Source organism: Mustela lutreola, chromosome 1, assembly GCF_030435805.1.
Source record: "Mustela lutreola isolate mMusLut2 chromosome 1, mMusLut2.pri, whole genome shotgun sequence".
NCBI lineage: Eukaryota > Metazoa > Chordata > Mammalia > Carnivora > Mustelidae > Mustela > Mustela lutreola.
In genome coordinates this window covers 280,258,460-280,272,456 of record NC_081290.1, presented here as the reverse complement: position 1 = coordinate 280,272,456, position 13,997 = coordinate 280,258,460, and the positions used below count along the sequence as shown (strand labels likewise).

The following is a 13,997-nucleotide window of genomic DNA, read 5'->3' as shown; positions in this document are numbered from 1 at the left end:
CACATGGGGCGCAGCTGCCCCCTCTCTTCCTCCCGCAGGAGCAGACCCTGGCCCTCTCCGCTCTGTGTGTGCGCGGCCCCGGGGCCCCTGTCCCCTCTGCCCCCGCAGGACTTGCGGTTCTTGTTTCTTCTTGTATCTCCCTGTTTTCTCCCCTCTCTCTCTGCCCCTCCAGCGATCTAGACAGAGACTTTTGGAATAACAATGAGAGCACAGTGCAGCAGAAATGGAGCTCCTATCCTCCCAAGGAGTTTATTCTAAACATTTCACCCTACGCCCCTTATGGCGACCCACGACTGTCCCTCAAGTGAGTGACTTTACCTGGTTTGATCCTATGTACCGAGTATCTGCGCACGCCCTCACTTCCCCTCCCGCTCCTGTCCCCGACTTCCCCCAACCGGTGCACCCATGGGCAGGCCGACCATGGAGACGAGCAACCCCTCCTGCCTCCCCTCTCCCTCCCGTTCCCACCCGCCCCCCTCTCCCCTGCCCCCCTCCCCCCCTGTCTCCCAGGGCCAGCCGAGCAGGAGAGCCTCCCTAACCCCCACAGTGGGTCCCCCCTCCGCAGCCCCCACCCCCCCTCTCTGTGCAGTCAGGATGGGGTTGCCCGTTTGGTCCCTCCCTCTCGGTGTGGCTCGCTTTCTCCTCCCTGCTGTGTGCCGCTGCCCAGGCTGCTCGGTGGTGGTGGTCGGTGGTCGCGGTGTGGTCGGTGGTCGCGGTGGCGGTGGTCGGTGATGGCGGTGACGGTGGTGGGGGTGATGAATTCTGACTAACACGGCTTTCTCTTTCTCCCTGCCTTGGGGCCTCCTGGCCTGGACAGCCCGCTCTTCCTCCGTCGTTAACCCTTCGTTGTCCTGTGGGATAGAGTTGGAGGTGGCTGCCCTCCCCCCCACCCCCGCCGCCCCTGCCCCAGGCGGTGGGGAGGGGCCGCCCCTCCATTGTCGTGGTGCGTTGTTCTCCGACCCCAGCCCGCCCGGCCCCCTCTCTCCTCTCTGCAGGCTCTGCTGTTCACCTACTTCGCAGTGCTGATGTGTCTCTCTCTCTCTCTGTCTGTCTCTTGTCCGTCTGTCTCTCTCCTCCTCTCTCACTGTCTCTTTCTTCCTTTTATCTGTCATTGTTTTCCTCCCTCTCCCACCCCCACCCCCGCGTGTGGCCCGCCCTCTCCCCCCCACCGCCACCCCCGGCGCCCCTCTGGCCCGCGCGCCTCCAGTGGCACCCTCCTGTCGGGCGCCAAGGTGGCCGCCGCGGCGGGGCTGGCGGTGGAGCGGGAAGGCCGGCCGGGGGAGAAGCCAGCACCGGTGCCGCCACCCGGAGAGGACGCCTTGAGAAGCGGCGGGGCTGCCCCCAGCGAGCCGGGCAGCGGTGGCAAGGCGGGGAGAGGCCGCTGGCGGACGGTGCAGAGCCACCTGGCCGCAGGGAAGCTCAACTTGTCCAAGTGAGTCATGGCCCTGTGGCCACCGGAGCCGGAGCCGTGAGCTCGGGCCGGCCCCCCCGCCAGCGGGGACAGCGGGACCCCCCCGGCACGCCCGCTGCTGCCCCCAGAGGTGCCGTCCTCGGCCTCTGGCTCATTCCATTCCTTCACAAGACACACATCATCCTTGCCATCGGGCGCAACAGCCATACTGTGTCGCATCCCAGCCGGAGGCTGCTGCCCCGCATCAGTCTCTTTGCTTGCCAGTGACCAAGCCATTCCATTTTCTGCCCCTGAGGTGGCTTCATTTCAATCCTCAGGTCATCCCGTCCTCTTTGACTGGCCGCCCCATCCCAGCCGTCAGGTCATCCCTCTGTGGGCCACCCGTGGTCGTTCAGCCATCGGACCATCCCATCCCTGGGGAGCTGGCCCGCTCTCAACCTGTGTTCGATGCCACTCACCAGCCTTTCCCCTTACAGCCAGCAGGTGGCTCTAGACCCAGAGGCTGAGCCATTCCATTTCTGACCATCAGGCGCCTCCATCGGCTTGTCCCACTCTTGCTTGCACCATTCCCCCATCTGTCCTGCGGGCCCACCCTGAGCGGCTGGGCTGTCCCCATGGGGCCATCCTCATCTCAGCCGTCCCCACTGGCTGTCCCGGTCTTGGGCAGTGAGCTGTCCCACTGTCAGCTGGTGGGTGGTGTGTTCTTGGCGGTTGGGTTGTTGAGCGCCCCAGCTAGCTTCTCTTTTCTGACGAGGGTGGTCTGGATGTCAGACAGAAGAGCCGTTTCCTTTTTAAAAGCTCTCTGAGCTTTCCAGACAAGACCGTCCCTCTCTTGGGCCGTGGACATAGGGCTGGCCCCTGTTCACAGCAGAAAGTATGTTCTCTCCTCCCCCACCATGGGGCTGCCTTATTCTCATCTTGGCTTCTAGAAACTTCCATTTCCCCACAGCTGAGCCTTTCCAGGCTCTAAATCCTTTGAACTATGACCATTCTCACCCATTGGGACGTACGTTCCATTTTCAGCTGTTAGAACTGCCTCACTCCCAGCTAAGGGAGCAGACAGCCTCTCACTTAGAAGACTGGCAGCCCTGACCCTTCTTAGCTGGAGGCTGTCCTCTTGCCTCCATTCAGCACCGCACACACACCCTGCCCCGATTCAGCACCGCACACACACCCCGCCCCGGTTCTCTTCAGAAGGCCTATGATTCCCGCTTTGGGACCACAGAGGGCCACCGTGCCGAGACCTTATTGCTTGTTGGCCTGAAGGCACACAGGCCGATTTCTCCCTTGAGCCTCAGGAAGGTCTCGGAGGGAAGCCCCACACTCCCCGGAGAGCCAGGCCCAGCACCCCACCCTCCCCAGCCTACTCTGGCCACAGACTCCAGGCCGGCTGAAGCCTCCATGCCATCCGCTGGCTCCAGGCCTGGAGGCACCAATTTTAGTTTCCTGTGACTGAGAGGTTGTAAATTGGACTAATTTGGGATGTGATAGGAAACCAAAATGAGGTCATCAAGGAGGAGGAGGAGGCCGTCCAAGTGTCGTCCTGCCCTGCCTACCCCCCCCCCCAGCCCCCCGACAGAGGGCTGTGGGCCTACCTGGCCTGACCCTGGTGGTAATCCGGGCTGCAGGCCCGAGCTGAGCAAGACTGCTGCCCCCTCCAGGACCCCAGCTCCCAGCCAAAGCCATGTTTTGCCTCTCTCTCTCTCTCTCTCTCTCTCTTTCTCTCTCGTTCTCTCTTTTCTATTCTCTGACTTTCTCTCCCTCTTTTGCTCTCCCTCTTTCTCTCTCTTTCTCTCTCTCTAGCCCATAGGGGCAGCCTAACTGTTGTCCTTTGCTTCCCAGGGTAGGCTCGTGGGGAGCAAAGCTGGGGTCTGGTTGCAGTGGTGAAAGCGGTTCCAAGGGCCCTGGAGCCCCTCCCGCAGACAGCCTGGGCAGGGAGGCGGGGAGGGGGGACGTGGCTGCCCGGTGGCCCTAGACCAACAGTTGGCAAGCTTTCTTTGTAAAGGGCCAGAAAGAAAATCTTTAGGCTCCACAAGTCACATAGTATCTTTCATGCCGTCTCAAGCCTGTCACAGCCATAGACAGGATGTAAGTTAGTGTGTTCCAGTAAAACTTTATTTACAAAGACAAGTGGTGGGCCACATTTGGCCCACAGGCCACAGTTGGTCCACCCCTGCCCTTGACCACTAGATTGGGAAACAGAGGGAGGGGACAGAGGAGGAGGCTGGGACCTCTGAGGTTCTGGCTCTGCCTGTGGGATGTGCTCATGTCTCTGGCCGGGGGAATGAAGCAGGCAGGTTGCCTGGGGAAGCCTGGGGTCTCTGACTCTTCCTACCTCCGTCTCCTGGGACATTTGTAGATACCCCTGACATGGGGAACGGTTAACTAATACATGTCCCCGGGCCTGACCTCACTGGGTCCCCATGGCAACCTTGGGACAGAGGCAGCTCAGGGATGATTTTCGCCCGGGCTTTATGAAGACACTCAGATGAAGAAACTGAGGGCTGGGCTCACTCTTCCAAAGTCCCATGGTTCGGAAGCAGCAGAGCTGGAGCTTGAGCCCAGGTTCCTCTGACCTCATCCTGCCTCTGATCAGCCGTGTCCTGCTTCCCGTCTGTCCCTGCCCCCTTACCAGCACTTACCAGCATTTTCCAGGGATGCCGGTGGGCCTGCTAGGAGGGCGCCCTCTTGCGAATGCATAGTCACCCTGTCCTTTATCAGAATTGGGGCAAAGTGACCAGACAGGTGGTTCCTGGGGCTCCTGCCTCATCTGATCCTTTCCCAGGCTCCCTCCTCTGACTGGGAGTCACTCCCAAGAAATCAGGAAGGGACTCTGCACCTCAGAAACAAGGAACCCTGGAAAGAAAGCAAAGGTCTGCAGCCCTGAGGCAGCCAGGGCAACCAGGCAGAGGCCCAAGGACAGAGGGTGTCCGGGGACAGTCCCCAGCCTCTGTGGCCCAAGCATAAGAAAGGCCGGCTTTCCCTGTCTCGTCACACGTTACTAGGCCAGCTCTGCATTGGCCTGGATTTCCTCGTGTCTCCAAAGGCCATCCGTACTTAGATCACAGAGGCAGACTTTCCTGGGGTCCCCCAGCGAGACAGCGGGAGGGAGCGGCGGCTGCTCCCTGCCGTTCCAGCATGCCAGGTCCGGGGCCCTGGGGCCGCCTTCACCACGCAGCCTGCACAGCTCCCACGGTCTGAGAGGCGTTTTTCCGCCACCCAAGCTAAGGCCAGCGGGTGGGGTGGGCTGGGCAGGGCCAGCCCAGGGGTGGTGGTGGGGGCGGGCTCTGGGCGGGCGCGGGGCTCGGTGGCCTCCCGGGTGAGGTGGTGGCAGCTACGGCGCGGCGGCGACAACCGGGATGGAGGCCCCGCGAGGTCCGGCAGAGCGCGCCCTGCACTGGGGCCTCCTAGTCCTGACCCTCGGCTTCTTTCTCCTCCACTGTGATCCCTTCACCTGCTTCTCCTTTCTCTCCTCTCCTCCACCGGCCCCAAGTTTCGAGGACTCCACCCTGTCCACGGCCACTACCCTTGAGTCTATCCCCAGCTCCACGGGAGAGCCGAAATGCCAGCGACCCCGCACCCTGATGCGGCAGCAGAGCCTGCAGCAGCCGCTGAGCCAGCACCAGCGGGGCCGGCAGCCCAGCCAGCCCACCACCAGCCAGAGCCTGGGCCAGCTGCAGGCCCACGCGGCCTCGGCGCCGGGCTCCAACCCCCGGGCCTATGGCCGGGGCCAGGCTCGGCAGGGCACCTCCGCCGGCTCCAAGTACCGGGCGGCCGGCGGCCGCAGCCGCTCCAACCCGGGCAGCTGGGACCACGTGGTGGGGCAGATTCGAAACCGAGGCTTGGACATGAAATCCTTCCTGTAAGTCCCTCCCTTGAGCGAGCCGGCCCCCACCTCCCAACCCAGCCTCTCTCCCCTCATCTCCTTGGGGAGCGGCTGGCCCTCCAGGGCCCCTCTGCCTCTGAGGCAAGCAGACTCTGCCCACCCCTCCCCAGCCTCCTGCGGCTTGAGGCTTGTGCCTGAAGCCCCGCATGGAAGGATTCTTATCTGAGCTGCCCCTGTGAGGATCCCAACTCCCCCACTTCCATTCCTCCCGGGGCTCGGAGAAGGTCCCCCCCCCCCCCACTGGACAATGCCGGAGAGGCCTCCAGGTCCGCCTCCCCTTCCGGCTAGTCCCAGGCTGCTCCCGGCCTCCCTGCCAGCCTCCTCCCCTCCTCCCAAACCTGGGCCCTGCCTCCAAGCCTCCAGATCACCCCTTCCCTGTAACCCGACTCTGCTCACCTTCCTGCGCCCGCACTTCCTCCCTCCCTCTCGCTTCCCCTGTTCCTGCCATCAGCCCTGTCCTCTGCCTCTCTGACCTTCTGCAGCCACCTGTCCTCCGGCTCCCAGAATGACCCATCCCCTGAGGACAAACCTCAGATGTTCCCCCCAAAGCTTTAGGAAATGTTCTTTCTAAATCAGAAGCTTCTTTCAAGTGCACAGGCCTGAGAAGTAACCACCACCTTGGGTATCTAACTGCAACCATTCCTCATTCCGCCCAACTCAGTCCCATGCTGCCCCCCCACCCCCGCCCTGACACAGGTAGGAGCCCTGCCCACCGCACTCCCTCTCTCTGGCATCGCTCTGGGCATCTGCACTCACTCTCGGAGCCCAGGCAGACCTGGGCTTTGGTCCCTGATATCACTCGCCTCCTCCGGCCTAACATGACCTTCCTTCCAGGCTCTGGGGATTATTTCCATCACCCAGGTCTTCCCTGGGAGCACTTTTCATGGAGCAAGAGACCAGCACTAAGCCTGGGAGAGGAGAAAGGGAGGAGGAAGGGGAAGGCCAAGATCAAGGTCCAGCTCATTGGCAAGATGGTGGGGATTCTGAAGGCAAGCAGGTCCCTCCAAGCTTCCTACCTCTCCAGCTGAGACCCCAGTCCAAGCTTCCAGCGCAGACAGGAGTGCTGCCCCTGGCAGAGGCACCCCAACAGAAGAGGCCTTGTCATGCCAGCTTCCCACACCCGTGCAAATGGCCCGTTGCCCTGGCCTGGCCATCCATGCTGCCCATGCCCTACTTGGCCCATCCAGGCAGCACATCTGCCGGGGCTTTCCCCCACCCAAGGACCCTTGGGAATCCAGCTGGTGCCTGCATGAGACAAGATGCCCAGCAGAGCCTCCTGGCTTCCAGGCCACGGTTTGTTTGCGGACGGATACGATGGCACTGGTGCAGATTAGGAGAGTCAAGGGAATAGGTTCTTCTGTGGCTTGAACAGAACTGAGAACCGGCAAGCCCCTGCACCCCTCCGCTCCTCCTGCCCTCCGGCTGCTCTTTACACAGCTGTCACCCTGCTCTCTGTTCTAGCAGCCATCAGAACTGGGGTAGGAGCCATCCCCAGGCCCTGGGAAGAAGGGAGCCAGCTGCAGGAAAGCCTCCACGTTACCGACTCTTCCCTGCCCGTTGCGCCCTTGCTCAACTGGGATTTGATGAGTGGCACTGCTGGACCAGCATCCACAGGCCACACTGCCTTGCCCACCGTTGCTTCATGGGCCCCTCGCCTGCTGGTCACCACTAGAGATCACCCAGCTCCCCCCTCCTCCACTTGTCATTCTTCCCAGCAGGGGTCGGCAAATTTTTTTTCTGTAAAGGACCAGATTATAAATATTTTAGGCTTTGTGGGGCACGTGGTCTCAATCACATTTTTTAAAGCAATGCTTTAAACACGCATAAGCCATTCTTAGCTTGCAGGCTGTAGAAAGCCAGGCCACCAGCTGTACTTTGCCCACCTCTGACCCCCGCCTTACAGTTTAGCTGGTGTGCTTCTGAGACCCTTCTCTTGCCCCAGATGCTGCTGGTTTACGGAGATAGCCAGGGCGGGAGGGCTAGCCAGACCTCCCAGCACCCCACCCCCTCTTGCAGGAAGGATGGTGTTCCTCCTGCTTAATGGCTGTGACCCCCCCCCCCCAATACCACCAGCTTCTCCCCAGACTCTCCTCCTGCCCCTCGTTCTCACCCTTGCAACCTGTGTTGCCGGAGAGAATGACAAATTGGGAATTTATGCAGAAGAGCCGTTTTGTTTTCAAGATGAGCAAAAGGAGTATCTGGAAAATGCATTAACCAGGGAAAAACATGTTGTTTTCGTTGGGTTCTCCTTCCCCCGGCTCCACCAGCTCCCAAGCAGCCAAATGGAATTTTACCAACTCTGAAACAGTACCGGTGGGCAGAGAACAAAGAAAACGAGGATTTGTCCTGAGGGAAGGGGGAGTTGTTACCCAAAAGTTAGATGCCAGCGGGAGTGTCAACCTGGAGTAATGTGCCCAGGACAAAGATATATGACCTCGTAGGCAGTGCAACCACTTGGCTTCCTCCCCTCCCCGGGCCCCCACTGCCATCTCCCATTTTCCCCGAGCCCAGCCCCCCGAGGTGCCGCGTGTTACCTGCTTGAGTTCCCTTCTGACAACCTCTCTAGGAAATAACCAAAGCCACCTCTCCCTGAACAGGATAACGGTGGTTGAAGGGCAGATCTCCCAACCCAAGATCCCCCTCTCCAGAATATTTCATCAGGCTTACCATCCTTCCCTTGGCCCTTCCTGAGACACGCTTTCCTCCTCTTCCTTTGGATGAGAGACCCAGAGCTGGATAAGCTCCACAAAATACCCAGAAAATGCCCATGAACTCTGATGATTTTATGGGGCAGCAGGTCACTTTCCGTCCCTGGAAAATGCAGGGTGACTCCGAAGTGGCCACGGAGCACTCTGAGAATGCCGCCTATGAAAAACGTCACACCTTGACCTCTGGCCCCACGCTGCTACCCACATGCCAGCTCCTGGTCTGCCTGGACTGAGCCTCCCTCAAAGCAGAATGACTCCAGCCTCTTCCAGATCTTCCTCATTGCAGAAACAGGCTCCCTCCAGACCTGGCCAGGTCCCTGCTCTTTCTCTCTCTCCACCTTTGCTTTTTGGTGACTTCTGGACTGTTTCTCCAAGGAAAGGCCCCTGAACTGGACTCAAAAGCCTTGGTGGTTTTTCCCTGGATTTCCAGGAAGGGGGACTCAAAAGAAGGCCCAGGATGGCCAGCACACCACAAACCGAAGGGACTTCCATTCTCCTCTGACGGGCTGTGTGTTCAGGGACCCCTCCTGATGTCAAGGACATCTGGCTGACCATGACCTAGAGATGTCTTTATGAGGGTGCAGCGCCCACTGGATTTCCAGACTTCCTAAGAACCTTCCACCTGGGAGCCCAAACCTGCCCATCCTTCCCAAACCAAGATGGCAATGGAGCCCCTCCCTCTTCTCCCAGGGGCGCAGTGTGTAGCCTCTGGCCTTTGTTCAACTGGAGATGAGTTCTTGAAAGTCCGAGTGCCCCAGGGCATATGCTCCCCAATCCCCTGGCCTCCCCCACTCCACCCCTGCCAGCCTTCCTTAACAGTTTCCTCAGCAGTGTCCTGGGCACATGCCCCTCCATCGGGTTTTTCTGCCCAGCCCCTTTCCCAAATCTTTCCAGAGCACCTTGCTCCCTGGCCCCGAGGCAGGCAGGGTCTCAGGCCGTGGACACCCCCCCTCATTCCCTTCCTCCCCACATCCACCCGACTCTGCTCTACAACTGTTGACAGTGCTAAAGTGTGTGGTTTCTCTCCTGCAGGGCCAGTTTCTTACGCTTTTTTCTTCTCTCTCTTTGTCTCTGTCTCTGTCTCTGTCTCTCTCTTTCCCCTCCCTGCCCCAACCCGTGGGGCCTCCGTTTCCTCCCGGCCGGTGGGCTGCCCACCTCGGGCAGGGAAGGCAGGATGGTGGTGCTATCCTTGGTCTTAGGGCTTTCGGAACAGGATGACTTTGCCAATATCCCTGACCTGCAAAACCCAGGAACCCAGCAGAACCAGAACGCTCAGGGGGACAAGAGGTACGAGCACAGGCAAGGGCCTGCAGCGGCAGCGGCAGAGATGGAGGCGTGGAGAGGCTGCCGGCCTCCACCAGCCCTGGCCCGGCTGCTGGATGAGGCGGCGGTGCCCTCAGCGATCCTGGAGTGGGAGAACAGCCCCCTCCCCAGCTGGTGCCCTCACACACGCCACACCCGGGTGTCCCTTGGGTCCGAGGCCAGTGTGGCCATCCTGGGACCATTCTGGATCAAGCCTGCTCCCCGGGCATGCTTGCCCTCGCCCGGAGCAAGCCCACCTTTCTGCCCCATCTCCCTGCTTGGCTCCCTCCTCCCTTGCTGCCCCTCATCTTCCATCTCTGCCCCACCCCCGACCTCGAAATCCCAGTTTCTCTGGTGGTTGGTGGGCAGGGGGGATGTAGGGAAGGGGCACCAGCCTCTTCTCCCTCATCCCCGCCACCTCAACCTCCCTCTTGCCTGGAGGCCCCGCTGGGGTGAAGGTAGCACCCCGTCACCGCAGGGGTACTGCACAGGTGTGGCTGAGCTGCTTGGCTGATTGAAGAAGAAGCCCTGGTGGGAGGGTGTGGGGCGTGGGAGAGGCCTGGTGACCAGAAAGAACTGAGAGGCAGCCCTGAACCTGAGGTACCAGGAGGAGGGACTAGGGGGAGGGTCTGAGAGCAGGCCGCGGGTGCCGGCTAGGCTCCCTGTTTACACAGGCCAAGAAGAGGGCTGGGCATTGAGCCATAGTCTTGACTATCAGGAACTCAGGGAAGCACCTACTGGTGCCTCCTGTCTCAGGGAGGGCGTGGAGCCCTCGTGGGAAAGGAGACCAGGAAAGGTTGGAGGCTCAGGCAGCGCCATGAAGGTGGAGGGAGCCTGCCCTTGGTGTGGCTGCCGCCGGTCTCCTGGCCTTGGGCTGGGCCAGATGCACAGCTGTAGTTGCAGAGGGAGGGCTCCTCACCTCAGTCGGGTCTGCTTCTCGACACGACCAAAAGCCTCCCGCAGAGCATGTGGGCTGATGGCCAGGATGCCGGCCTTCTAGTTCTGGTTGTGTCAGAGACACGCTCTACAGACATGGGCCGGTCACTGCCCCTCTCTGAGCCTCTGCTTCCTTGTCTGTCGAATGGAGGACTGGAAAGGGTGACCCCTCCCAGCTTGGGCATGCGAAGCTTCTCACAGACCCTCAGGCGGGGGCACCTGTCAGAGCCTGTGAACTGGGCAGGGATCCTGACACTCCCTGGGCCCCTTAAGGCAGGAGGGGACTGTCCCAGGCCACCACCAGGGGCCTGTGGGTTATGGAAGGGTAGGTCAAGAGTTAGCGACCTGCCTGCCCCTCCAGCAGCTTCTCGCATTTTCTTCCTATTCCAAGTTCACTGTTGAATGTCTATGGTGGACACAGTCAGAAGTTCCCAGAGAGTGGGAGGGAAAAGCGGGACAGGTTCTTTCACTCAGTGGCACAGATGGTATCACACCCGAGCCTATGTCCTGGGGGGGTGGGAGAAACAGAGCCTACCACCTCCAGCCCACCTGGCACCCCAGGAGTTCTGGACTGGGTCCTAGGGGGGCTAGAGTGCTGCGGGGAAGGGGTCAGGGGCCATGGGGGAGAGGCGGCAGGAGGGGGCTGAAGACCTCTGGAAGCCTGCTGAGAACCCGAGCTCCTTGTCGGGGTGGGGGAAGGTGTGAAGTGTGCAGGAGGCGACGCAGGCTGGAAACGAGATTTCACATCACCCCTGTGTTCATTAGCTGGCTCCATTTCCACGCACAGCCTCTTTTTACCTCTGCCATGTAGGTCTCCCGCCCGTGTTCTAACACACCCATCCCTTCTGACCATTCCATCAGCTGTCCCTGCCTTCCTGGGAAGGGTGGGTGCGGAGGTGGAGGCCGTGGGCCCTCACCCCCCACCCTGCCTAACTCTCCGGGTGGACACATGCCATTCCCACCCTGTCACACCCACCCCGTCCATCTCAGGGCCTCTGGGGTGTTTCCCAGGCGACTGGGGGCTGAGAAGGTGTCTGGCACTGAGGGCTTCCTTCCCAGAACTCTCCCCGGCCCCAGGCTTGGCAGCACCCCACCAGGCTCCCGGAACCTTAGGGCTCCACCCCTCTAGACTCCTGGCTCTTTGGAACTTGGCCTGGTGGGCTTGGGTCATCTGTCCCTTTCTCTTCAGCTTCTGCCTCCAGACCCAGAGTCTGCCTTTCTGCCCCGAACCCCCCACACTTTCCCATCCAGCTGACCCCTTGGCTGTCCTTGGGGAGGACTTTCAGCGCCCCAGGTCTGTCAGCAGCAGGTCCCTGGGCGACAGGAGGGCCCCGGGAAGAGGAGCAACCATTCCAATTCCCAATCAAGGTAGGGGTGCGTCTAGCGAGCAACATGGAGATGGGAAGGTTGGTCACTACCTCCCTCCCAGGATCCTTGGTGGCCCGGAAGTCCCCCATCCAGGATCTCCCAGTCCCTTAGCCTCAGTCCTGCGGGCCCCAGGAACAGGATGCTGTTGGACCCGGGAGGGAGGAAGGAAGGAGGCCAGGCCTAGCCCTGGCCCCCGTTCCCTGCTGCCTTCACCCATCCTGCCCTGCGTCCATGCCCATGTCATGCTCCCTGCCATCCCTTCCATCGCTCCTTGGGATCCGAATGGTGTCCACCGTGGCCCCACCCCCACCTGAGTGGGGCGCGGGGCAGGGCGGGGACCTGGCCACCCCCATCGCGCTCCTCGCCCCAAAACCACCATGTCTCCTCTGTCCCGGTGTGTGTCCCCCGCCTCCTCTCTGCCTCTCCTCTCGGCCGCCTCGCTCGTCCCCTTGTGCACCCTGCAGCCTTCTTCACCAGTCTTCAACTAACCTTTCTCGGCCTCTCTCTCTCCCCCTCTCCTTCCTCCCATCTGCTCCTCACAGGGATGTCCCTGGGCCAGTGACGGGGCCCCTCCGCCTCTCCCTCTGCCTCTCTGTGCACTTGTCTCTCTGTCTCTCTCTGTCCCGTGACCTCCGGTAGCTTCAGTGGCGCTGACCATCTTCCCAGGCTGCTTTGCAGCTGTGCTGATGCTGTGGTGTGGCCAAAATAACTCCGACTTTCTCATACCTTCAGCAGTCAATCTGGCGCTCTCCTCCTGTCCCACTCTATTTTTAACCTGACTTTACCTCTCCAGCTATTTCAGTGTCCTCTTCCTCCCCGTGCCTGTCTGCGTGCGCACGTGTCCGCGAGTGTGTGTCCCTGTGTGTGCGCGCGTGTGTGCGTGCGTGCGTGCACCGCTGTGGCCGCACTTCTGGGAGGGACCCTGGGGTGGCCCCAGGCAGGGCGGGGTGTCTCGTGCTATCTAGGCAGGGCCGGGTTCTCGCAGCAGGTGTGTGTGTGTCTGATTCGCAGGGTGTCTGTCCCTGACACGGCTCCCTGCTCTTGTCCGTTTCAGTCGGTCCCGAGTCGCACGCACACCTCAGCATGCCTGGGTCTCCCTGGATGTTTCCTCTCGGGATCTAAGTGTGCATCGCTGTGTGTGTGTATGTGTGTCATCTCACTGCTGTGGTCGACCTGCCTCGTTGCTGTGCCCTCCTCTCCCTGGTGCCTCCGGGTGTCTGTCGGGCTTGTGTGCACTAGCGTGTGTGTGTGTGCACGTCCGTGTGTGTGCACGCGCATGTGCACACTTTGCTGTTGGGTCCTGGTAACTCCCCTCCAGGGCGTGACAGATTCCGTGCATGTCTGTCTGCCTGTCGTGGCTAACTGTGTGCCGGCGGCTGGTCCGTACCAAGGATGTGTGTCTCACCTGCGTGTGTCCCCGAGTCTGAGGCTCTGGGACTCTCAGAGCTGTTCTCTTGCAGCCTGTCCCGAGCCCCACGCTGCCGGACTTCCTGTCTTTTCCTCGCTGCCCGCCCCACCTATCCTCCTCATGAGATGTTCCAGCCTGGTCCCTGGGCAGGCTTATAGTGCCCCCTTCCTGAGCCCCGGCTGGACAGAGCCTGGGCTCACCACCCAGCTGCCGGGCCAGAGAGCCCAGCTTCCCGGGAGCAGCATGGAGTCGGGGTGCACACAGGGCCTCGCACGGAATGGTCAGATCCGGGGCTTCTCGGTGGTGCCCCGTCTCTCTCTGACCCTGGGTGAGAGCCATATCCCACGCGCAGTCCTCAGAGCGGGAGACGGGTGGGGACTGGGGAGCAGGGGGCGTAGACTGGTCCCATCCCACAGGTGGCTGTTTCAATCTAAATTAGTTTGAGTCGCACTGGCCACTTCAAATGCTTAGTAGCCACATAGGGACAGTGCAGACATAGAACACGGCTGCCATCGTAGAACGTTCTACTGGCCAGAGCTGTGTGGGCAGTAGTCCTGACCTCACCTGGTCATTCTTGGGTCTGAAGGGCACCTGCGTCCTCAAGCAGAACAAACACAGGCGGGGAGTTATCTCTGGGAGATAACTCTCCGGGCGTGTCTGCAGAGGGTAATGATGCAGGGGGTGACCTGGACATGCTGGGGAGCCTCCGCTGCCAGGTTGGAGTGATGAGGGCTGCCAGGGGACGCGCTCAGAGACCACCATGCACGCAGTGACTGAACAGTGGGGGGCTTCCTGGAGACCAGGAGGAGTGGGAGTACCCACAGGGGCAGTCTACCTGGATCGCGCTTAAGTGAGGGAGATGGGCCCCAGGCACTTCTGAGGGAAGACCAGCCCTCCCTGCGGACCAGAGCGTAGCTCCTGCTGGCCTACAGGAGGTGGTGGCTACTTGGGTCTCAGAAGACGTGCCGCTGCCACCCC

The 13,997-nt window shown here is 61.1% G+C and overlaps 1 protein-coding gene across 8 annotated transcripts in view; it reads left to right on the top strand.

Moving 5' to 3' along the window:
- SYT7 (synaptotagmin 7) overlaps nucleotides 1–13,997 on the top strand; it is a 60,099-nt gene that overhangs the window by 33,414 nt on the left and 12,688 nt on the right. Inside the window, exons 4-7 of one of the 8 annotated variants that reach the window (XM_059144039.1) lie at nucleotides 173–304; nucleotides 1,208–1,432; nucleotides 4,905–5,273; nucleotides 9,170–9,292. The exons of 1 other annotated variant lie outside the window; for it this stretch is intronic. In XM_059144039.1, coding sequence (XP_059000022.1) covers nucleotides 173–304; nucleotides 1,208–1,432; nucleotides 4,905–5,273; nucleotides 9,170–9,292 — 849 coding nt within the window. Of the gene's footprint in view, nucleotides 1–172; nucleotides 305–1,207; nucleotides 1,433–4,698; nucleotides 5,274–9,169; nucleotides 9,293–13,997 lie in introns of those variants that run through there. 6 more of the 8 variants (XM_059144054.1, XM_059144045.1, XM_059144061.1 and 3 more) reach the window with 6 other exon arrangements.